The sequence below is a fragment of the Micromesistius poutassou genome, assembly GCF_964030765.1.
Source record: "Micromesistius poutassou genome assembly, chromosome: 8".
In the NCBI taxonomy this organism is placed as follows: Eukaryota; Metazoa; Chordata; class Actinopteri; order Gadiformes; family Gadidae; genus Micromesistius; species Micromesistius poutassou.
In genome coordinates, this window is record NC_140278.1 from 6,629,709 (window position 1) to 6,655,569 (window position 25,861).

General features: G+C 44.3%; 1 protein-coding gene across 1 annotated transcript in view; it reads right to left on the reverse strand.

Moving 5' to 3' along the window:
* Nucleotides 1–1,589: 1,589 nt before the first annotated feature.
* The window catches only part of sntb1 (syntrophin, basic 1), a 29,312-nt gene continuing 5,040 nt past the window's right edge, over nt 1,590–25,861 (reverse strand). Inside the window, exons 2-8 of the mRNA XM_084472379.1 lie at nt 25,419–25,668; nt 19,596–19,713; nt 18,455–18,544; nt 14,566–14,702; nt 11,678–11,877; nt 6,615–6,832; nt 1,590–3,637 (exon numbers count right to left, since the gene is read on the reverse strand). Coding sequence (XP_084328505.1) covers nt 3,545–3,637; nt 6,615–6,832; nt 11,678–11,877; nt 14,566–14,702; nt 18,455–18,544; nt 19,596–19,713; nt 25,419–25,668 — 1,106 coding nt within the window. The 3' untranslated portion in view covers nt 1,590–3,544. The remainder of the gene's footprint in view (nt 3,638–6,614; nt 6,833–11,677; nt 11,878–14,565; nt 14,703–18,454; nt 18,545–19,595; nt 19,714–25,418; nt 25,669–25,861) is intronic.

Below are 25,861 nucleotides of genomic sequence, written 5' to 3' on the forward strand. Positions count from 1 at the left end.
ACACACACACACACACACACACACACACACACACACACACACACACACACACACACACACACACACACACATCCTCCCTGCTGTGTTAGGGACTTGTGAGGACCAGTCATTGAGGAGGAATGCAGCAGGAGACAGAGGACAAACAAACGCCATTCATTCACATTACACACACACACACACACAAACTCTGGGTATTGTTGAAGTGCCCCCCTTCATACACACACGCACACACACATGCACAACCCCTCACACATGCACTACTCTATTATGCTAATTGCCAATTTGGCAGTGACCCAATGCACCAATTGAGAAGCTTACAGTCCTATTCTCCCCGTCTCAATAGAAAACACTGATGTGTGTGTGGCTGTGTGTGTGTGTGTTATCAGTGAGGCTTCAGAGTTGATCTCTTGTGTGTTAGGATGTGGATTTCTCTCTGGCTCAGAAGCACAGCGATGTTCTCTTTCATTAGTTTGGACTAAATGCACACACTGCTCCTTGCCAACCCGGCATCAGTTCCAAACCGGTGGTCTTCTCGCATGTCGGCTGTCCCCTGGAGGAACATTTTGTTTTAAAATTTGGAAATGAAATCAATTGCAAGACAATGAAAAAGGACTGATATCTAATCACAAAGGCAATTTGGAGTTCTGCTGTCATTTCAACACAATGTAGGCCAAAGTACTCGATGGTAGCCTATTATGTGTGTGTAAAAGGTAATAACATATACATTACCTTTTACACAGTACGTACTGTGTCACTAAACGGCAACATTAATGCTACTTTTAATCTATAACTGCAGTTCTGCTGAACAGACAGAGTGAACTCCTCTGTGCTTCAATGCATCGTCTTGATAAGGTTTGTGGGTATGCCTTGCATGGCGTGCACACATGGAGCTGCGTTGTGAGTGTGTTTGTGTGTGTGTCTGTCTGTGTGTGTGTGTGCGTGTGTTTGTTTACGCCCACAAGCAGAAGCCATTGTTATGAGGAGAAATGAATGGAATGGAGCCGGAGGGATAGACATTTGAATGAGTATGTAAACACTTTTTTTGCACCCTCAACGATATGATTAAAGCACACAATCATCCAGAAACAATAACTGTTATGCAAGCTCCCTACTGTGTTTTTTTGTGTGTGTGTGTGTGTGTGTGTGTCTGTGTCTGAGTGAGAGGTATCATTTCCCTTCCACATGTATCTGTGAATGCCAGGGTGGATCCATGAAGACATCTAGTTTCATTGTGATCGAGTAACAATGTGGATTGTTTCGGTCATCATCTCAGTCTGCTTAAAACTCCTCGTCCTCAATCTCTTTCGACCGGGGACACAGTCATGCTTTCTGCTGAGTTTGCTGATCCATCCCTATCTAATCAAGTGTTCAACTAACGCCCACACGCACACAAGTCTGACACATTTACAAGACACACGCACATACACACGCACACTCCCACACATGCATTTATCCCTACAGCATAATCCACCCGAAAAGTAAAATAATTGCACTTCCTTCAGAAATCTTTAACAGCAAATAAACAACGTTCTCTTCAACAGATCAACTCTTTTCCACCTGGCAAAGAATTAGCCGCAGCATTGTTTTATTATTGGTTGCAATGAGTGACAATTTTTTTACAATCAAGTATTTGTTAAATACTTGATTGATGTGCACAGCCTTGGATCAAACGCTAGGTTTCAACATCCTTAATGAAGGTACAACAGCTGCCAAAGACATCCAATTACCTCCAACATCGTCTCAGAGTGTCTCAGAACGCTCCATCCAACTGAAACAATATCGTTTTGAAACTCATATTCGCCACCGACTGTTGTTCAGTGATGAATGGTACGAGACAACATTTAGCCGTGTCATTCCTCCCCACTGCCAGGTGTGATTTGACTGCGTAAAATGGATATTTGTTATACATCTGTCTGGCTTTAAATAAAGTTGTGAGTTAACAAAATATGAACAAAGTAATTCTACAACTAAAACTAAAAAGTGTTCTTGCCTTTGAAACTGCGCTCTCACACACCGACTTTTTGACCTCTGGTCAACCTGCTACAACTTTGTGACATCACATTTTCAGTGGGAAATTAACATTACAAATATTCTCTGGACAGCCATTGGAAGGCACAAGGAATGTTCAGGCAAGCAGATATTTTGAAGACACAAAACACTATTTTGTCACACATTTTTAAGAAACAAGTTTTACCGTTGCCGCTTTGTGCAACGATAGTGATGCTATGATTGGAATTGTATCAGGGACCATACTTGAAATACAACGGCACCATACTTGAGAATTACTCATTATTCAGAAGTGAAACACAGTAGGAAACATTTTACGGAATGACATTCCACATTCTCCTATCCTCATGTCTAGTCAGACCATGGATATAGGCCACATGCATAGTAAAGGTTTCTTCTTATTTTCATCATCACTCATCAATAATAGTATACATGGTTGATCAATGAGCAGTCTGGATACCAGCCATAATCCCAGACTTTCTGCAATTGGTTCATTGGTGAATGTTAAGAAAACTATAGGCTAAAATAGGAGTGATTTAAATAAGGTTGCTGATAAATCAACCAAGACTTCAAAATGTACTTCACTCATGTGCTACAACTCAGATAAACTTGCAGACCTGGCAGCAATTCAATTTGATGTCATGTTGAGGTTATTGAAGCAATTTGTGGTCAGCTGAAAGAAGGAAATGTTTATCATTAACATTTTGTATAGGTCACAAAATGTTAATTGCTAAACAATTTCTCATATTACCGTCCCTGCGATAAAAACTCAAATCATAAACACATATGCCGGATGTTAGCCTATGATAACACCTACATTTACTTGAAATTTCAGGAGAAACTCACTGCATCATATTCATCTTCCATTGCTATTCAATTTATGCTTGCAGCTTTTGGAAAGCAAAATAGTTCAACAAACTCTTCACATTAAATCCTGTACACTGTCACTTTCTACAATCTAGTCTTTTTCCTGGCAAAAAGACGGATACATATACGTTTTCTCTAAATAAAAAAATAAAAAGAAACCACTTAAAGTCCAAGTTGTCTTGTGGAACCCTTAACACAGTGGATCTGAACGTCCGTCACGTCTCCTCTCCTTTGAAAAGAGACGTGACCGGGTGCCTCACGTCCACACTTCCACAGGCTCCTGTTTTTCCGCCTGCTTTCCTCCGCTCAGCTCCGCAGGGAAAGGAGGAGCCCCTCCGCACATTGGTCCCAGCATCGGCTCCAGCATCGGGAAGAGCAGAGCGACATTGAACGACATCATACGGGAGACCAAAAAAATAACGTGGACTTCCCTCACACAACAACGTCCCCCCCCCCCTTCCCCGTACCCAGGTCCAGAGAGGTTCTCCATAAGTCGGTTCTGTGGTTTCTATTAGTTTGTTTTGTTTTCTGATGAGGAGAAGGGCGCCGTCAGGCCACAAGAAGGGCGTGGTCAGGCCACGACGATGGGACGTGGTCAGGCCACGAGGAGAAGGGCGTGGTCAGGCCACGAGGAGAAGGGCGTGGTCAGGCCACGAGGAGAAGGCCGTGGTCAGGCCACGAGTCCTAGGCGGCTGATCTTGGCAGAGAGGAAGGAGTGGAGGATGAAGACGATGGGCTTGGGACACGAGTGAAGGTCCAGTTGCTGGGAACACAAAGCAGGAGGGGAGAGGGCAGAACGAGGAGGTCAGGGAGGCAAGGAGGCAGGATACAGAAGATACACGTTTAAGAAAACTGTTGGAACAGAATGGCGCTTACTGTCCCTGGGCCTGGGCGATGTGGCTGAAAGACATCACGAAATAACTATATAATAATCATATTGATCGATATCGATAATTTTAATGACCTAAAAAGACTAGGAATTACCATGCTGGATTTAAACACTTCTGTTTAACAATTAATGACCTTCCACTGTTCTTCATTGATAAATACTCCAATGTCGATACAACAATGAAAAACACTCAAATATTGTAAATAAGTATGGAACCGTGTTTGTGCAACAAACCCAGCTGCTAGATTCTGTGGTCTCTTATCGATATATATATATATATATATTGACCATGTTTTAAATTGATATTGATATCAAAAGTCTATCACGATACAATCATTTATTTTATTGCCCAGGCCTCTGCGAAGCGCACACGAAGCGCAGAGGAGAACGGAATGATACGAATAATCCAACGGATGAGTCAAGCATTAGCCAAGTGAGTCAGGGCCAGGTTATATTAAAAATTAAGATAACAAACACAGTTTGTTATCTTAATTCACAGTCAAACAAATCACTCGCACCATCAACAACAATGGATGATGCATGGATGATAGTTTTAATCGCAAGGTCATAGCTGTAAGGGCCGTTGTTTCACTCTGTTCACATTGTGAATTGAAAGCAGCTGTGGGATAGTGATGCAGAGAGAGATGATTTCTCCCTCTGAACATGTAAAGAACCGTGGTCTCTAAGCCATCAAAATACTTTTAGAAAAAAAAAGAAGAAATTTAAAACAGTTGAAGATCCTGGATATTTTGACTATGTGAGGGGGTGCTCACACACACGTTCATAGTAAAGTAATCTAAAAATACTAGGATGGTTTACATTTCCTCATTAACTCGTAATCAATAAGGAACCCTTGTGAAATAAAAAAAGGCGAAAGAGAAAAACAAAATCAACACCCTTCAAATCTTTGGCTTCATCAACCTGTCAAATAAACTAAATGTGTTGTCTCTGTAATGAAACACCTGACACGCATAATCATATTGGTGTTAAAGCGACGATTATCTCCCCAGACATGGTTATGGCTTCTCCATTCCTAATAAACCAATGCAGAATAACAACTATTAACTAACAAATGTTGCTGGTTGTTTGCCAGCCCAGAAAACTTACATATACCAAAATGATATACCATACCAAAATTATTCAACAAATAATAATCCTAAATTGGTGGAGCTTGATAGTTTCCGACACTTTTTTCACTTGACTTATCTTACTCCATCAATTATATCAAGTAACAGCTCACTCTGAGAGATATGCAAATATGTAGTTAATTGAATTATATTTCATTTGATTGTATTACTCTCATAACCTAATAGCCAATCCTGTACATCTTGCATTTGTTTTCTGCCTTGACTGACACCATTACGATTTCTTAAAGGTCCCATGCATTAGGTGTAAACCGAGAAGTAGCTATCTTACTCTTAGTCTTTGAAAAAAGGATCGCTGAAACGCTTCGATTTGGCTTCCAGTCCCGTATGACGTCATACGAGAAATGGTAATGGTGTCAGTCAAGGCAGAAAACAAATGCAAGACGTATGACGTCATACGGGACCAGGTTACCTCCCCTTTCTCTGCTTGGCCTGCCCAGAGAATTTGGCCCGCCAATGAGACAATGAGCTAGGACCGTGCGAGCGCCACATGTGTGTGTGAATACACACACTGTAACGTGTTCTTTGTTATTTGGATAACTGTTCTGCTGTTGGTGTTATGGCGCATAACACGCAACACAATAACGCAAGCTTGCATAAAGCTCCCATTTGGTGAAAAGACTGGACTGCGTCGGGTTGGTTGAGAAGGAATTGGGAACCGCGACATGGAGGAGAAAACGCTGGCCACCACAGGGTGGCCAGCGGGCAGCGGGGCTCCGACGGACAATCCTGGGCAACAATCCTTTTCTCCTCCATGTCGTGGTTCCCAATTCCTTCTCAACCAACCCGACGCAGACAACCCTGGGCAACAATCGCAGGCAACAATCCCCTTCTCCTCCATTTCGCGGTTCAGTCTGTACTTAATATTGACGTGGAAGTGGAAGAACCAGAGGCGTCTGAGAACCCGACACAGTCGTTTGAGATTCATAATTTCATCCGGAGGCACAAACAGCTTTTGACCATGATAATATATTTTATATTATATAGATATCTAAATATAATATGATATTATTTAGATATAGAGCTCCAGGACTCCCGCCAGAGCACCCGGAGTGTTCAGTGTTCCACTGTAAACACTAGCGCATGGTACCGTGGCCACAAGCTGCTCAGGGCCACACCCCCACCCTCCACCTTGACCTGCCTCTAAAAACGGCACGTTTGTGGAGAGCTCATTGTGGGACTGGCTCGTAGTGGCTGTAACTCACTCACCCACTAACACCTATGTTAAAGCATCCATAAAATAGCATGCCATGGGACCTTTAAACTTTCTATAAAGTTTCTCTAAAGCTGCTTCTCCCAAATTTCCCCTCATGGTACAATCAAACAATCAAAACAATCTGGAGTAACGCCTTTGTGGACAAATCATTAAAGACTTAAATTTGTATCCGAACACTGGCACAATATATTGAAGACGTGGCTTGTTATTTGGCCTGTTAAGCCCTTTGGGACTGTACTGTTGATTAAGGGCTATACAAATAAAATTTAAGAAATTTGTACAATCCATTTTTTGCAACCACTGCAAAAATAGGTTGTACGAATTAATTCTTCAATATATGTGGTCACGACACATGGTGCCTTTACTTCTCTCAACAAACACTGGCACAATGTATTGATTTTTCATTTGTACAACCTAAAAATAGGTAGTACAAATGAATATCTGTCCCAATCCCGGGGGCCGACAACCACAACGGCGAGCGGACACTCACGATCTCCCCCTCCTTGCCTCCGAAGTCCAGGCACAGCATGCGGATCCCGTCGTCGGAGGACATGCGGAGCTTCTCAAAGGCGTAGGCCAGCAGCGCCGCGCGGCCCTCCTCCCCCCCGCTCTCCGCCCCCAGGGGTCCGGGGTTGGGCTCGGCCAGCACGGAGAAGCCCTGCTCGTAGTGGACCACCAGACGGCACTCCTGGCCCTGGTACAGGCAGCCTGGAAGACACACACAAAGGCCCCCGTGTTTGAGTGAGTGAGTGAGTGAGTGAGTGAGTGAGTGAGTGTGGGGGGGAGGGTTTGGGTTGGGGGGGAGGGTTTGGGTTGGGGGGGGGGCCAGGGTGGGGTCAGTAGGTGTTGTTCTCGCTTGTCTCGATTCAAGGGATATTTTCTCAGCGTTGAAGGGAACATGTTCGTATATTTGGTGAATATTACCCCAATTTTTATTTTTCATTTTACCAGACTTAATATTGGCAGACATTCGGGACAGGTGATGCAAATACAATCCCCCCCTATTACGTTATGCTGTATTGAAATGAACACTGGGACCCTTCCAGCCCCTCTCCATACTAACTAACACATTCCAGTTTTACCCTGAACAGAAAATACCAAATACATGACAGTGATCATTAAGCAGTGGGAAAAAAAAGGATAGATTGACCCAAAACAATGACCCCTAATATAAATAAAGTTTAATTTGATTGATTGATTGATCTCTGGAGGCGACTAACCGGCACCCAGGCTTGCCTACCATCCTACACCACCCCCCCCCTCCCCCACAACACAACACACAAGATTGCAACATCAAGCCCAAAGCCCACGGCCGTGTTGGGACACAGACGGCAAAATAAGGCATTTTTTGAAATGCAAAACAGACTTGAGTCCTTCATGAAGTGAGTGAAAAGGCACAGCCCGGCCTCTGTGTGGTTTGCTCCATTAGAATATAGGAAGTAACACGCTCACACTAAGACTTCTTTATAACTTAAACTGGGTGCTGAATCCCCCGGGTCATAATAATATTTCAAGAAAGCAAGGACAGCACTCTCAGTTATATTCAATCAAAACTTTTTAATCGCCAACAACGGACGTTTCGGGACGTGCGCCCTTCTTCAGGGTATAATGACGATTTACTTGTGACTTATGATTTACTTGTTGTTGTCCGTTGTTGGCGATTAAAAAGTTTTGATTGAATATAACTGAGAGTGCTGTCCTTGCTTTCTTGAAATATTTCTCCATTAGAAACCACAGGATTCCACTTCTTCTTTTTGGGCTTGCACTTTACATATATGCACTGAAATGTATTCTGCCTGTGCTTTGGGCGTCATTCATAATGGAGGCGGCAAGTCCCTGTCACACTCCTCCAGTAACCTCAGTGTTGTTGCGCGGCTCTTGTTTGGTCTTGCAGAGTGCGGGTCGATACAATCTCTGCGCCTCATGGCCAGTCTCACTCTGCAGCATTTGCTCCCTGGGTCTGGGTCGACACGTGCACAGCCCACCTCTCATCACCACACCATCTCTCTCCCACCACATGTACACACCTTCTCTCACTCTCTAACCCCTATCTGATGAGCTTCATCTTCGTGTGTGTGTGTGTGTGTGTGTGTGTGTGTGTGTGTGTGTGTGTGTGTGTGTGTGTGTGTGTGTGTGTGTGTGTGTGTGTGTGTGTGTGTGCGGTTCCAGGTAGAGAAAGCGCCCTGTTTACCACGGTGAAGTGATGCTCGTCTCATGCTTCTCAAGGTAAACGAGGACATTGGAGTATTTGTTCAGCATTGTGCTCTGTTCTATACTTTAATATAGGAAGTAACACGCTCACACCAAGACTTCTTTATAACTTAAACTGGGTGCTGAATCCCCCGGGTCATAATAATATTTCAAGAAAGCAAGGACAGCACTCTCAGTTATATTCAATCAAAACCTTTTAATCGCCAACAACGGACGTTTCTGGCCATGCGCCCTTCTTCAGCGTATAATGGCGATTTCACCCATTAGTGGTAGGTGTCCCCTATATGGCCTAGGGTGTTCACACTACAGTTCTCCTCACACTACAGTTCTCCTCACACTACAGTTCCCCTAACACAACAGCTCTCCTCACACCACAGTTATCCTCCCACCTCACACCACAGTCCTCTGCACCTCCTCATTGTGCTGATGTCACCGCTGATCAATACAAAACAGATGAATGGGAGCAGACAGCTGATCGTCTTCCAGCCCTACGCTGGTACGACTGTAGCATAATACACACCGTCACACAATGGATGTCAAATATTGTTCTATCTATCTATATTTCTATAGATATTGACATCCATTGTGTGTGACTTCAAACACACATAGCCACCAGAGCCTGTGCAAATACAGTATCTGCTTTCTCTTTCCACCCACACTGTTCCACACATGCAGTGTGTGACACACACTAGACAAAGACCCCAGACCTTGTATCAGGCCCCGTCCACACGGGCGAAAACCATCTTTTCCCCTCTGTTTTCCTTGGCAGCGTTTCAGGAATTTCTCGGTTAAGACAGACTCATTGCAAAAACGCAACTAGCTGTAGAAACACTGTAGTACATATTCACAGCCTCTAAGTGGCGCTGGTTCTCCAGAAAAAAAGAAGAAAACGAGGCGGAGCCTGTGTATCGAGCGGAGGAGAAAGCAGTTGTTAAACCTTGTACATTGAGCAGAAAATACTTTTTCATGTACAGTTAGTAATTAAATTTACCAGGGGCTGTATTTAAAGCTACAATAATACAAATCAAATCCAACAAAACAAATAATATGGAAATCTAACGTTGCCCCCTGGTGGGGGGGCTATGACCTCTTGTTATCTGGTGTCTTCATGAATCCTAACACGAAAACGCATAGGGCCGTCACCTGGGACCTGGTTTCAAAAAAGTGTGTTTTCAGACACCGAAAACGCCGGTGGGGGTGGTGGTGGAGGAGGTGGTGAGGGTGGTGGAGGTGGTGGAGGAGGAGGTGGGGTGGTGGTGGAGATGGTGGAGGTGAGGGTGGAGGAGGGGGAGGTGGAGGTGGTGGTGGTGGAGGTGAGGGTGGAGACGTTGAAGGTGGAGGTGGTGGAGGAGGAGGTGGGGTGGTGGTGGTGGTGGAGGTGAGGGGGTTTGGGAGAAGCTGTGCTAAAGACATTGGAAAACAAAGTGTGATTGCAAAGGGACTCAGGAGAACACAACTTTAGGTTAGAGGAGGAAAGTGGGGTTGCCATAACGACCGGCGGAAAGAAAAGTTATTTAAGGATACATGGCGGTGATTTCAAGATACGTCTCAACGCCGTTGTGTTCGCACAATGAGTGTCATGCTCGATGTTCACGGGACAAAATCTTCCCGAACGCCGGTGAAAACACCGTCCCCTCAGACCTAACCTGAACGCGCACTTGCGGCAAAACATTGTTTGTTCGAAGCAGCTGCTGTGGAATCTGCATTTTAAATCAGCTCTGGCGGCGCGAGAGGAGCTACACTACGTTAGTCGCAAAGACGCGGGCAAGCTTCCAGAGCTATTAACAAGCAGTTTGCAACAACAGACTCACTTTTGTTATTTGTTTTTCATTTGGGGAGAGCATTTTGTTGTTATGTATCACATCCTGAAACATTGAGGAGGTCGGCCCACCTGTTTGCTGCACTCTTGCGTAGACAGGATTTGGTGACTCGGGAAGGTGTAATTATAGATAGAGATGTGGGACCGTAGGGAGACAATGGAGCTACCACAACATCATGTCCTCAGAAGGAAAGACAGAGAGAGAGAGAGAGAGAGAGAGAGAGAGAGAGAGAGAGAGAGAGAGAGAGAGAGAGAGAGAGAGAGAGAGAGAGAGAGAGAGCGAGAGAGAGACATAGCAAGAGAAATAGCGAGAGAAATAGAGAGAGACACAGAGAGACAGAGAGAGAGACATAGCAAGAGAGAGACATAGCAAGAGAGAAATAGCGAGAGAAAAAGAGAGAGAGAGACAGAGAGAGAGAGACAGCAAGATAGACAGAGAGAGAGAGGTACTGTCAATATGTCAGGACTGCCAGTTCCCAGTGCAGTGCACTAACACAAGACACCCACACACATAGAACTCCTGTTCAGAGTTCACCTAGACTCTACATAGCCATTCAGTCCCTTATTTGTCTGTTGCACTATTGTTTGTTGCATGTCCTGGCACTTGATGAACAAACTTAATGCAGGTTGTATTCATTCATTGTACTTGTTGTGTATGCATGTTGTGTAGCATGTACTTAATTGTGTAGCATCTGCAGTAGTTAGCCATCACTGCTGTATACGGGGAATGGGGTTAGCCTGGTGATTGTTAGTACTTGCACTTGAACATCTTTACTGTACGGACGGCGATATATTGTTTAACTTCTTATGACAAATGTACTTATTGTAAGTCGCTTTGGATAAAAGCGTCTGCTAAATGCCCTAAATGTAAATGTAAGGAAATTCCCAAATCCTTTCTCTAAATAACTTTGTCCAACTTTGTCCAAATTCTCCATATGGCTGAGAAATGCTTGTTTTTTTTAGCAAATTACAACTTTTAGCAAATTGTCCCAAACTGTGGTTGTATTGTTGTGTTGAGAGCATGCAAGTGTAGTGCACCCCCAAATATGTTTCTATTGTATTAGATTCTATTAGATGTTTCTTTACTGTTATATTGCATTGCCATTTTAAAGTGTCGTCAATCTAAAGATGATTGTCCATTCTCCAAGGGTAAGTAAACCCCAATTATAGCAGTACTTCAGCCTACAAATACAAAACAAAATCAATCCAAGAAGTGGTGACAGTTTTGGCGTTTTTTGGCGACACATTGGGTTCCATAGGACCAAGTGCGAGGGGCGTGGTCAAACGATGTGAAAACCCACGTCACCCTCGCTTGGGCTAGGGTGGGCATCCAATAGAAAACCCACTCGGGAGAAGAGGTTGTTGCCAGAAATGTTTGTATTTAACAGAGAATTTCCCCCCAAATTCCAACATTCCCTTAAGACCCAAAAGGTCTTCTTTTACTCATGCACCGCTCTATCTCCATTCTTTACGTGTGTATGTTCCCTGTACACGGTCTGACCCCCAGCTGCTGGACCACTCACTGGTGCTGACTTCCCGGATCATCTCGGCCGAGGCATGGCAGCCGGTGACGATGTGCCTGGTCCACACGGACAGGTCCTGGGTGGTCTCGGCCCGGAACAGGTGGGCTTCGATGCCCAGCCGCGTGCCCGTCCGGGTGGCGAAGGACAGCTCCGTGCCGCGGTGGGGCGACCCCCCCCGGTCGGGTCCGGAGTGGACCAGTCTGTCATACACAACACACATCCTTTTTATTGTAGAGTATGTTTCCGTTTGCCTCTAGAGATCAGATTTCTCACATGGAAGTTTCTCGATGAACACCACCTGGCCCCTAGGATCTGTCCTCGCTCCCGTTGGACCCAACCCTCCAAGTGCGTAACGTGGATGGAGCAGTGAGTGTGGGGGAATCTTTGACTAAAAGGTCATTTTCTCAGGTCACGACGAAGCAAGTAGTGCAGTGCCACAGTCTGCTGCATTTCAAAAACAATGGCAGTGTCCGACAAAAGTGTAGCAATCGACGCGGCAATCGAAACTCAATTATCTGTAATCGTGCGAATAACCATGTTGAAAGATGAACCGAATTGTACACTGAAGGCAGAGGAGATATTATCGCTTTTCTTCCAACTAGACTTGGAAAGAGCGGCACTTAGTTCTTTAATCTGATTGGCTGGAGTTTTTCTTAACCGCGTAAGACTGAGTCCATATGTTGGAATCAATTACTGGCCAGCCAGACGGATCTTTAGCCAGGGACTGAAATGTGAACGTGTCAGATTAGGATGGTCTCACGAGGCTAGGTTACCCTTTCTGGTCCCATACTCATACTGGTCTGGTGGTTAGGATTAAAGAGGTGCTTACAATAGGTACTCCTCAAAAGGAGCCCATATGAAAAGTGGAGGAAGACAAAACACAAATAAAGAGTGACGGGTCCAAATCATGCTCTGTGCAGAACAACTAGTATGAGTACATAAAAGCCTGTCAGTGTGCAGAAAGCGTGATTAGCCAGGCTTAGAATTAACTCTGGAGTTGCTTTGAATGGGGCGGTGGGGGAAACATGCAATATAAATATCTTGGAGCCAAAGCGCATTTACGTAGACTGAACGTCACCGATCAATGTCAGCGTGATCAATACAAATCCCTAATTCATTTGAAAACAAAAATAACGATATTTGAGTGAAGATTCTGTATGAGCAAGTTACCAGATGTTGTTCATGACTACCGTCAGACCGGTGGTGAAACCCGACCAAACAAAGGATTGCATTGTAGGATGGCAGACCCAGTAAATAATGACGGAGACATGACCTCATCCAGCAAACAGCTGTTTCCCAGCGCCTGCTACGTGTCCTGTCCTCCAACAACTGATGCTCGTGCCAGCATGTCAAAGCAGCTCTTTGAGATATGAAACAACACAGCTCTCGGGAAAGGGGTTCTGGATTTATTTTTAGGGTATATTCCTATTTTTTCTTCAACATGACTAGACATTTAAAGATTTGCCCATCATGCTAAAGCAGTCTGGAAGTTGTATGGGATGCTTTGGTTGAGCTGTTCATTGTTCCGGCCTTTATTCGTAGGATTTAGTAAATCCATGTTTCTTTGAAGATAGTGAGTGCTTTTTTTTATTTTCAGTCCATCAGTGCCACAAGACAATTCAAGGTTTCTTATGTTTAACAGTTGGTAGGTTTGTATTGTGCGGTGTGTGTGTATGTGTATATGAGAGGGCAAACAGAGAATAGGCGTGTGTATATTTGCTTCCGGTATGATTAAAGTGTTTTTTATGTAGTTAACAGACCTAAATTTCTGTGTGTGTGTGTGTGTGTGTGTGTGTGTGTGTGTGTGTGTGTGTGTGTGTGTGTGTGTGTGTGTGTGTGTGTGTGTGTGTGTGTGTGTGTGTGTGTGTGTGTGATGGCTTAGGTACACGTGTATAGGTGTGTAATAAATCTGTTTGTGTAGTAGACCTGTGTGTATAACAAGGAAGGGGAGTGAGTGTGTGCCTACTGTGGTAGACCTACAGTCATGCTTAGGATACGTTGATAGGTTTTATTGTGTTGCCACCGCTCTCCTGTAAAGATCCTGACACTCAAACGATGGCTGAAATGCAATGTATTTACGTAATGACTTCTGAAAACATAACTTTACTTTCTGCTGTATTTTGTTTTTGCCTATTATAAGCATAATATCCTACTTATTATAGGATCGTGAACATACCATTTTGTCACGGTTACTAAAATAAAACTGTATTTTAAGGAGAACAGGTGTCTCCCCAAAACACAACTCAATGGGACGTGGGTAACGGTCTTATGTGACGCCTTTGTGTGTGGGTGTGTGGAGCCCTCTCTGGGCAGTGGTTGACCGAGAGACACTTAGGCTTCCAGGACACCAATTGTATCACGCTACGGCGTGTGAGCTCCGTCTGAGCAGTGGTTTAGTTTGATGTCTGCGTGCGAGAGAGGCTTATTCTTCTCAGTATAACACCACGGTGACTGGCGCCCTTCATATACACGATGCTCACTATATCGCTCGTGCACAATGACGGTACTAAAAAAGTTGCAATCGGTCATAACATCAAATCTCATAGCGTTGGAATTCCTGCTGGGTTCACTGGCTCTTTATTCAACAACATACTTCAGCAAACTCTGTTTGGCCTAAAGGTTGAAAAATGCACCTGGAGCCCATCTCATGTCTAATCAAACTGTGTGTGTGTGTGTGTGTGTGTGTGTGTGTGTGTGTGTGTGTGTGTGTGTGTGTGTGTGTTCCCTGTCTGTGTGTCTATCTGTGTGTGTGTGTGTGTTTGCTGTGTGTCTCTGTCTGTCTCCGTGTGTGTGTGTCTCTGAGTGTCTCTCTCTGTGTGTGTGTGTGTGTGTGTGTGTGTGTGTGTGTGTGTGTGTGTGTGTGTGTGTGTGTGTGTGTGTGGACGCACCGTGTGGCTAACAGTGGGTAGGTGTGCTCAGGGGTCCTCCAGGCCTCGGGCCTCCGGGGCAGACTGCTGTACAGCAGCAGGTCCTTCTCCGTCACCACCACCAGCACGGGCTTCCAGTGCTCCTTCTCGTTCTCCGTCTGACACACACACACACACACACACACACACACACACACACACACACACACACACACACACACACACCTCACACCTCAATATGCTTCATCCTATGACTCATACATGTTAGCAGAGTTAAAATGCATGTAAATACTTTTTTGTTGTGTTTTACCGTAGTTATTATTAGTGTGTGTGTGTGTGTGTGTGTGTGTGTGTGTGTGTGTGTGTGTGTGTGTGTGTGTGTGTGTGTGTGTGTGTGTGTGTGTGTGTGTGTGTGTGCATTATGTTTATTTATATTCTCTGTATGATGAACACACTACTTTTATGCTGGGAACAAGAAGAATCTGTGGGCTCATATTTGATTTGCTCTGGCAGATGGTCCGATCCCCCTCCCCATCTGACAGACTCCAGCTGACCAGGCCGGGTCAGGCAAATCGCAACCGCTTATCCAGTATCTTTTTTCTGACGATAGATAGAGATATATATATATATATATATACACACACACACAGTGTACAAAAATGATGTGTTTTCCACACTTCTGACTGGATTTGGTCAAAGTTTAATTTCAGCTCAGAGCTACATGACACGCTTTGCTCTGATTGGTTGTAGGACTATCCAATTGCGTCCGGAGGCATTTTGCTCTGCCCCCATTAATAAAGCCCCTTGACTTAACGGAGAGATTCCAGACTAATTTGCATTTGCTACTTCTATGCTGCTGTAACCCCGGCATTCCCCTTCAGGGATGAATAAAGTGCTCTTATTGTATCATAAATGTAAAATGATCTATAGATATATCCATAGCGGCGGAGAGGGACGTGCCATTGGGGGAGAGAAAATGAGAGGAAGCACATTGTTTTAAAAAATGTGTGAAAACTTGAATCTTGAAACTTGAATGTCGCAATACATTATATAGTTTCTCCAGCGCTGCCCACATCCACTATTGAAATAGGCCTTGTTAAAATGGTTTTACAGCCAGGGATGACATGCGAGGAAGGGCCCGTCGGTGCAGTGGAGAGCAGAGCGGCGCTGTCTTTTCCATTGATACAGACAGTGTTAACTGCGGCCATCTGAACGTATTTACTCACTTTGGGCCGTTTTCTCATTTCCTGAAAGCATAATACATCTCTCACTCTCTCTTGAGAATCTGAACAATATTATCTTTTGCCATGTCATGATTGGTCAAGAACTTTGTGAATAACGCAATTACTCATGTAGGTATTCAGGTATTCTTTGTGTGGTTTTTGATCATGAATGGGGATAACGCCATCCTTGAAACGGAAGATGAAACATAATATACAAACTCGTATTCAGAAAGGTCTCTGACAATGCTTGGAAAAATTTCAACAGACCATACATTTGTCAATTTGGATTACAGCAATTTTGTTTTGCTGCTCTCCCTGACCATATTCTAGACTGTAGAGGATTGCTGGACCTTCGTCCAAGATCTCAAGATCTTTGCTTCGTGAAGCAAAGAATAAAGGAACTGAGAATATCGATTCCGGAGGACAAACTGTAGTTCTTGTTTGAGACACATGGTGCAAATTCTATTGAGCTCGAATCCCAAACGGAGCTTCACTCACTAGAGGAAGATAACTCCTCTTTTTGTAGTAGATGTCCTTCATCAACATGAATGAATTAGCCTTATGCTAGCCTCATTCCAAGTCTAATGGTGCAATCAAAGTAAAAGGCAACTCCATGAAACGCAACTGCTGCATAGGCCTTGGAGGGCCATTGGAGATCTATGGATCAGCAGACGGGCGGACAACACAATCTCCAATTTCCCTGAGAAGAATGGCCGGGAGTTCCTCAGCCCTTAAGAGGCAGAGCCGTTGGTGGCTGCTGCCACCCGATCATGTGTGATGTCATCCAAACAGCTGAATGACACAACAAAGGCCACTGGAAGTGATCCACTGCCCACTCTCCCCCCTCCGGCCGGAAGGAAAATCCACTCTGCAGATAAGTGTGTCTGCAGTTGCCTGTTTGTGTTGCCTTGTGCCCGCCGGCCATGATACTAAGATACCACAGCCACTGAATGCGCTTAGCGCTGCATAACAGGGAAATGCCCTTATATGACTTTGTGTCTTCCCATACGGCCATCAGATGATTAAACGCTGACACAATGTTTACCAAATACAGGCACGCAAATGCAATTATGTACACGGGCAGACGCCTAACGTTTAACCTAATCTCCCTGCCCGGGTTTCCGAACACGCACACGCCCACGCTCATACGCACATTAAAAAAACGTTTGAAACATAATGACTGATGATGAATAAATAAAACAAATAAAACCAACGTCAACACACAGAACAGTGCGCAAGTGAATGAACAGCTACTCCTCCATCATGGTCCTACACTGCTTCTCTAAGGAAATCCTTTCTAATGGAGCGCAGGAGAGGTGCAGTGAAGACACACACCGACCCATCCCCCCTGAGAGGGCATCACATGACTGGGGTCTGCCAGCTGCAACACACTCTCGCCGGACCAGGGACGACCGGGGACCTCAGGCAGGAATAATACCAAGGTCCATGAAGCAAGGATTCTGAAGGACACTGAGTAATGATGACCTAAGGTCTGGAAGAGGCCACAAACAAGATGAGCCAATCTACTGAGCGGCTGCCAGGGGCGTGTATCCCACCACAAAGAAAGACGTGACAGCGGATGACACAGGGTTAAACTCTCTAACATTACTTAAGATAATAATCATCCACTGGAACTCTGGACGCCAGACATCACAGAGATCACCACGGAAACCAGACAAGCCACACTGTCATACTAAATGTGTTCATCTAGGATTCATTCTGGATGCTGTTTCCGTGAAGACCAGCTACCGGGATCCCTTAGATCAGTGGTTTCTCAACCACCGGGCTGTAAACCCATACTGGGCCGTGAACCACTGGCCACCCAGACGCAGAGAGGTATAGAAAGGAAGCCATAGAACACTAAACAGAACACACACCAACAAAACACTTCCTTGAAATGTTCTATTATCATTCGAACAGTCTATTATTAACCACACACATTTAAATGGAACAGCAAAATTAGCATATGGGTGTACTCAACCCAGCTATATTTCCATCCATTAGTCAACCAAATATGTCTCATATAATACGCATATGTTAAAGATTCACAGCCTGTTTCTATGCCGTTTGCGTTGGCCGTAATTAGCGCTCTTGTTGTGGTGGATGGATGTGTTATACATAACTAAGATAACAAAGAAACAGACAGAGCGATTAATTTCTCTGAAGAGTTTGACGCGACACAATAATTAATAATTTGTGTTAGAAATAATGATTTTTATCACACTTTTTATTTGTACTATGGTAATGACGGTACGGTACTCACAATTGCTGTTTACCTGAAAAAATGAGGCAGGCATAGAACAATGGTCAAAACAAAATTATATCGCAACCCACACACATTCACCTCCACCCCAAACACAGACACACACAAAGGCCATCATTTAATTGTAATACTCTCACTACTTTCATTGTGCTGAGAGACCTAACTGCAGCTCAGCTGAAGGACTAGAGCTGCTCTTTGTCGTAACGTTATAGCCAATTAAGTCAGGACTTTAAAGTTCAAAGGTCATGGGTCATCTGTTAAACATTATGCTAAGAATGTGTTGCTAAGTAACGGTATAGGTATTCATTGTATGGAAGGCGCAATCCTGGAAGGTTAGTTTGAGTGTGCATGTGTGTCTGCGTGTGATAAAATGTGTTTGGAAACCTGAGCAGAGACACAAACACACAGACACAAGAATCGCTACCTTTCCTGCGAGCCACCCCAGGTGGCGTATCTCCTTGCTGCCTGAAACACCCGCCCTCGTAGCGTTATGGACAAACTCCGCCAGGCCCCGCTAGCATAAGGAGACAAGCCATGGATAGGGTTAGGGATCGTACAATAATACATGGATAGGGTTAGGGATCGTACAATAATAGGTGGATAGGGTTAGGGATCGTACAATAATACATGGATAGGGTTAGGGATCGTACAATAATACAAGGATAGGGTTATGGATCATACAAGAAAAACTATTTTAGGGAAAAATTACAGAGTAGTTGTACACATGCAAGTATTATTTAACAAGCAATGTAACATCATGCAACAGTACTTTACGGAACAGCACGGTACACTACATAACTACACAGTGTGGTAAAAGGCGTTACTGTTAGGAATAGCTGAAGAGGCGAGCTCCACACTAGGGTAGGCTTGGGTTAGGTTCATCCATAACATTACAAATTAAGTACATGCGGTTACAGGGCGCTGCAATGTTTATTACATGTGTAATTACACTAACAAGGACACTACTGGAAAGCATTACCCTATCTTATGATCGCATTGCATCTGCAAACTATTAACACTGTATACTTAAAGTGATCATGCACTATACTGGCCCATTTGTATCCAGGCATCACTGAATGACTGAATGACCGAATGACAGGGTGAACTAAAGGATGAGCTCAGAAAGGAGACGACAATGAAGAAATGGGAATGCGTTATTTAGCTATTTAAACACTAGCTTGTGAATATATATAAACCCTTCGGCCTGTCGCACCAACTCTTTAATCTGTGAGAGTGGACTAGGAAACACAACGAGCGATAACGTCATGTAAGAGGATGTGATTAAAAAGGCCAGCGGCAAAAACGGCTTTGATCATCAGAGGCAAGACAAACAAACAAACAAATAAACATACATAAAACGGAAGGAGGGAGGGAGGGAGGAGGGTAGAGGGGAGGGGTGGTTTGGTTAAGGTCTGAGATATGCAACACACAAACACACACGGTTGTTTGTCTTCAGGAGATACACAACCGTGTGTCTTTGTGTGTCTTCAGGAGACACACAACCGTGCGTCTTTGTGTGTCATCAGGAGACACACAACCCCCCCCCACCCTCTGTGGTGGCGTACCTGTGTGAGTGCGGAGGTGGTGGCGTGCATGGCGGAGAACCAGGCCAGGCTGGAGGCCCGGTCGGGGCAGCGCAGCACCAGGGTGTGGCGGGCGTCCGAGGAGTGCAGCTCCACGTGCCTGCAGCCGAGCCGCAGGAGGAGACAAGCAAGACATACGCAGTTCAGACGATTTGCACATCTAAACGGTTTGATTTGACCCATGGAAAGTAATAATAATAATAATAATATTAGTTTATTTTATATAGTGCCTTTATCACACTCAAGGTTGCTTTACAGTGTCATGAGCACACACGGAACAAGGCAGCACAACACAAAGTTAAACAACACAAATAAAAAATAAACAATAATATATACAGAGGGTCTAGGCAGTGGTGGAAGAGGAGAAGTGTTCTTGAAACAGAAAAGGTCTTGAGATGAGCTTTAAAAGAGGGAAGGAGGGACAGTCACGGAGGGATTGAGGAAGGCAATTCGGGGGCCATGGCGCTGAAAGACCTGCCACCCAAGTAATTGCTTGTTGTTTGTGTGGTGTTAAGATAGGGAGCTGATGTTCATTAGCATCTTGTTTGCGTTTGTTTTCGGTTTATTTTTGTGTTCCCTGACAGGACTTTGGGATTTTTATACATTAGTCTACATATGATAATTTACGATTAAAACCAGTTCTGTTTCTTCCTGCCTTTGGGTTCAGTTGGTTTGTATTGCTATTTAATCATCTGCAATGTATACATGAATGTACAAGATCCATTAGTGGTTCTTACAGTAGTACATAAAGTATATCTACCTCCTATTTACGTTACAACCTACGTGACAAAAGCAGAAGGCTCTCACAGGGAATCAGAGCGAGCCATATGGGTATGTCTTACAGAAGCCCACTGATTATTTAGTAGCGCAGTATGAAAACACTCAGGGACAGATGGTGGCCAGATATTAGCAATTGTAGCAAATAAATATATACTTTCAGCAGGATTCAGCTGAATAAACTACAGCATACTAATGCCAGCTGTAGTAAGAACTAGAATTACACGCAGACTCTCCTCAATTGAAGGAAAGTAAAGTTTCATGGAAAACAACACGGTTGTTAGGGGATGTGAGCCACACTAATAAGAGTGAATGGGTGTTCTTCTAGATATCAGTCACGAGACTTATAGGGTATCATTTTTTACCAGTATAAACCTCAAGGCAAAACCCCTACTAAAACCTGACAACACCAAGATAAACAACTGGACCCACTGCCAGAGGATCTAATATGGAGCGACGAGACGGGAATTAACTGTAAATTAATTTGGGCCAGGTCCTGACAAAGCACCTTAAAAGGTAATCATTCTTCCTCTTCTTCCTATTAATCGTCAAACACAGTCGATACATTCTTTACACTGACAGTGTTGACAATGATTGTGCCGCAACCTTCCTGAGATTTATAACTAAAATGTTTTTTATTAATAAATTATAAATTATAAATTAAGATTCAATAAAAAATAAAGCGCCATGAGCCATGTCCTCTGTTGCTATGGGGGTGAACTCTCAAAAAGGGCCAGTGAACCTTGAAGCAAATACATTTTTTAAACTCATTAATATGCCTGCTATGATCATCATGGTAATATACGCCATTTTGCCACATTTACTTTTTGAGTAAACACGTGTAGAATCCTATGTTTTCCCAGCCACCGTCAACCAGTTTGTGAACGTTCTACACTCTGCTCCAAACTGAGGTTGCGTTCTTTTCGAGACATCCAAATTCATTTTCAGAGGCGCTTTGACGCCACGATGAAGGGACACCGGGGACGAGGTGTGTGTGGACGGTTGGAGCTCTGTCCGGGCGGCGGTTGATGTTGATGGCTGCATGTGGGAGAGGGCTAAGCATCTCGGATACTTACGGTATAACGCTGCAGTGAGTGGCACATTTCATATACAACATGGCTCATTATCGACAATGGAACTAGCTTAAAGAAATATCCCCACTTTGCTGTAGGTCCCGGTCACGGGGACACCAGGCACCTCCCCTTCCTAGAAGTCCCAGCTGAAACAGTGGGCTTTACTTACACTTAAAGAAACGGCTGACTCAGATGCTAAAAATACTCAACCAAGTAATAGCTGTTCCATGCTCCCCAACCTCCATCCCCCTTCATATTTTAATGTGTAATTATTCCGAGACTCTGGAAGAAGAAAAGGGAGGAAAAGATAAACACAATTCACGTGCATCCCATTTTCCCTCTACTGTGTGGGCTGTGTGGGAAAGACCCTCTCTCTCTCTCAGATGAGCTCCAGGTGTTCCTGGGCTAAAAATAGATTCAAATGAGTGTGTGTGGGGGTGGGGGGGGGGTGTAGATTGAGGAGGCTGGACCGGGTTTGGCTGGGGGATGTCTGCACTGGTGTGTGTGTGTGTGTGTGTGTGTGTGTGTGTGTGTGTGTGTGTGTGTGTGTGTGTGTGTGTGTGTGTGTGTGTGGCAGGCTGTCAATGCTGGTGCTTGTCCCAGAGAGGGAGGCTGACTGCTGGATGGGTGGGGGCCAGACCCAAGAGGCTTTAAAAGGAAGCACTGGAAAAACGACCGCAAAGAAGCCGCTTAGGAGTCCTCACAACCTTCTGGACTGCATAGTGGACTTCATTTAGATGGCATGTCCTTCACATGTCCTTTCAGCTCAGAAACCTCTGGATATCCAGCACACCTTGATGTTTTCTTCAAACCAACATCAGAAGTGTGTTCTCTGTTCTCAACTTTTCCCTGTGGGGCTATTGGTCCATGCTTCTGTTTTGCTTTTGCAACTTATACTGGCCCCTTCTTTCACTGGTGTAGTGCAGGTGGTGGGACAAAACAGATAAATACACAACACTACGTTCGATACACTAGAACTAAACATATTGTCCAGAGATACTCAAGAGTTCACTTTATTGTGATGGGAATGAGACTGCTGTACACTGTGCTATAGTTTGCCATGTTGGCGCCACCTCTGGATACAGTATTTGAAAGCTCTGGGCTATGTTTACCCTTAAGTAAGCTCTAAACTGAACAGTCTAAATAGCATGAGAAAATGTCAAACAGTGGCATCGTTGTTTAGATAAGGCACTGTACAAAAGTTCAATGACGTCAATGCTGGGTAGTTAGTGAGAAAGTGTAAAGACAGCGTGATTCTTGGACCAACGATGGGTAACTTAATAGAAAGGACTTTATCCCAACGTAAAAATAGATAACTTCCTTCCCTTTCCTTAGTTTCTCTTCTGGTTCCTGCCTTTCATTTATTACCAGTCCATGTCTTCTCTGTCTTTCCTCTCACGTCAATACCATCCTGGCTTCCATGCTCATCCTTCCCCTCTGCAATCCTGTCCTCAAACTTTAATTTATTTATTCTCTTTTTTCCTCTCTGTAGTTCCCCCTCTCGCTTTGGCCCTCTCTCCTTCAGCTCGTCTGCTCTCCAAAACAAACCCCAGCCTCGTCTTCAGCTGTCTGTCAGTGTATGCTTGCGGGGGCTCACAGACATCTGCCGCCCAGAGGAAGATGCTATTCCACGGGGAGATGCAGAACGTTACTAATTATAGTAACAGAGAGACAAGCACCCCGCTTCCTTTCTCGTTCATGTCCTTCTCGGCTCACAAGCTCAACCGAGCGAGTTTGTCCTTTTGACCCCACCCCCACTCCCACCCGCTGGCTAACAGACCTCAGAACAGAAATGTTTAACGGCACCGATAATCCAAAAAGCCGGTCGAAACTAGATGGAAAATGTGTGTAGTTCAAAACGTGACGCAGCTTTTACTTCTTCGTTACCTACAGAGTTTGTTATGTATGTGTATGATCATTCAAAAACCCCATGTCATTTCCCATAGACATCTGACCAAGGGAACCGGAGCCTCGGAAGCGGGACTTATTCTTCAGAGGTCTATGTTGAATGCAACACGGGACACAGCCAATCAAATACAAAGGCTCGGATTCTACGATGATTCGATTGAGTGTCACGTACATGTGAACACTGAAAGTTGAAGCCGAGTTTACTTTTCGCCCTCGAGGATACGGACATGAAGATGTGCGAACATCAAAAGCCTAAGGTTTTGTGTTTGTTTTTTTGTGTTTTTTGAAGGAGGTATCTCTTAAACATTGACCAAACAACGCTGACTGGACATAATTGTAGCCTAGCACAGCGAAAATGAAAACGCGAATAATAACACCACAGCAAAAAAAGGAATAAACGGTAGACAATTGCTGTTTTTCATATTGTTTAAGGTTATTTAATTGACCAATTGACTGGTCAATTAAACAACCTTAAACAATAGGAGAGAGACCAGATGATGAAACCAGTACTGGTCTTAAACAGCAATGTTTCTTGGCCCAATTTTAATCCACTGTATCTTTCTAGAACTTTCTGTACTTTAGCTCCAAAATATAACTCGCTTGATAGAATGATAGACAGATTAAACCAAAGCTCCAAACAAGGCATCATATCTAAAGGAGATACAAGTGAGATGAATTTGATAAATAATTTAGGAATTAGGAATTACTATCATCATGTTTTTCCAAAGATACTGAATGTATAACTGGATGCCTTGCTTTACGGCATTTGCACACTTTTGTTAAGTTCAGTATTTTATCATTTCATTGTGGTGTAGGTGTCTCTTTAGTTACATGACTCACGGTACACAGAACACATTGTTCTAAACCCCAGCTGCTGCAAAATATCCTAATATTATTCTGGTTGTCAAATTCCCCAAATATTACTTGCTTGAACGTGTGTTACCTTGCCAGCAACAAAACGATGTATCTCATATAAATTGGCATTGGCAAGAATGCAGCAGGAATACAATGTGTTTTATTGCCTGGTTATACTTCTATTAAAATACATTTGCCATAAATGATGCCAGTATCAACAGTATCTCTGGAGAAGCCTTCTCATCGTGCCGACAAGTCCTGACTTGTGCTTGTGTGTGATTGTGTGGCAAGTGTTTACGTTGTACTGCTGCACATTTAAAGTGTTAAATAAATCCCAGACGTGCCAGGCATAAAATGTAACTTTGAAGCGTCTGCTGTGTATTGTTGTGACGGGACTTTGATGTGGTCTCTGTCAACTGCTGGCTTTGGAGGAAACGTGAAGTTGAACTATCTGAAAGGCTGAGCCTTTTTTTTTTTTTTATCACTTGTACGCAGCAAGGACGCACACACCCACACAAGCAAGCAAACACACACATAGGCGCGCACACACTCACAAGCAAGCAGGTACACACACATAGGCAAGCAGGCAAGGCAGCATCTTATGCCACACACACACACACACACACACACACACACACACACACACACACACACACACACACACACACACACACACACACACACACACACACACACACACACACACACACACACATTCCGTCTCGTATGTTTTTGATGAATGGCTGATTTGATTAATACGGTACTGTTATTGTAACCTTTCCATGCTAATTGGGTATTTGTTTGTCAAGTGACTTCATTAAGTTTAGGAAAAGCAAACACAAAAGGGCAAGAGGCCAAGAGGGTTAGAGAGAAAAGAAGATTTGAACTGATGGACATATTCAGTTAACTAGTGATGGAATAGACATACAAATACAAGAGAATACAAAGACCCCCAGAATGACACATGCTGCGAGGGGGGAAACACTAATACAGAAGGGGAGGGGAGGGGGAGAGGACGGGGTAGACAGAGGAGAAGTAACAGAACACGGAGCAACAGAAGGAAAGCATTCTACCAAAAAATCCAATATATGCCAAGCCACGTCCTTCTGGAGAATGTATCATGACAATAATAAAACATTTGAGACAGGGACGGAGGTATGTGTCAGTGTGTGTGTGTGTGCGCCTTCCCCACCTTTTGTTGGGGTCCACCTCTGTCAGGGAGTGGGTGACGTAGCACATCTTGAGCGGTATGCAGCGCCGGTGGCCCTGCAGGGGCAGGGACCTGGGCAGGGTGGGGGCGAGGCTGGGCGCAGCCGCCGGAGGCGTGAGGAAGGACGGAGAGGTGCCCAGCCGGGGCGACTCGGGCGGGGGGGTTTCCCAGCCGATCTCCGACACCGGGGATCCTTTCTTTACGTAGGGAGTGGCCTCACGCATGTACTTCACTGGAAGGGAGAAGGATGCTTCAAATTTAAAGTTCTCACAGTTTTCTTCAAGAGTGACCAACTGTTGCCTAAAATCTCTCTCTCCAAATGTTCTGAACTCTTTCCAAAAAATTCAAACCCTTTCTCTCAAAATGGTCGAAACTCACTAAGATTGCATGGAAAACCCTCCATTCCTGCATCTGATTTAATCACA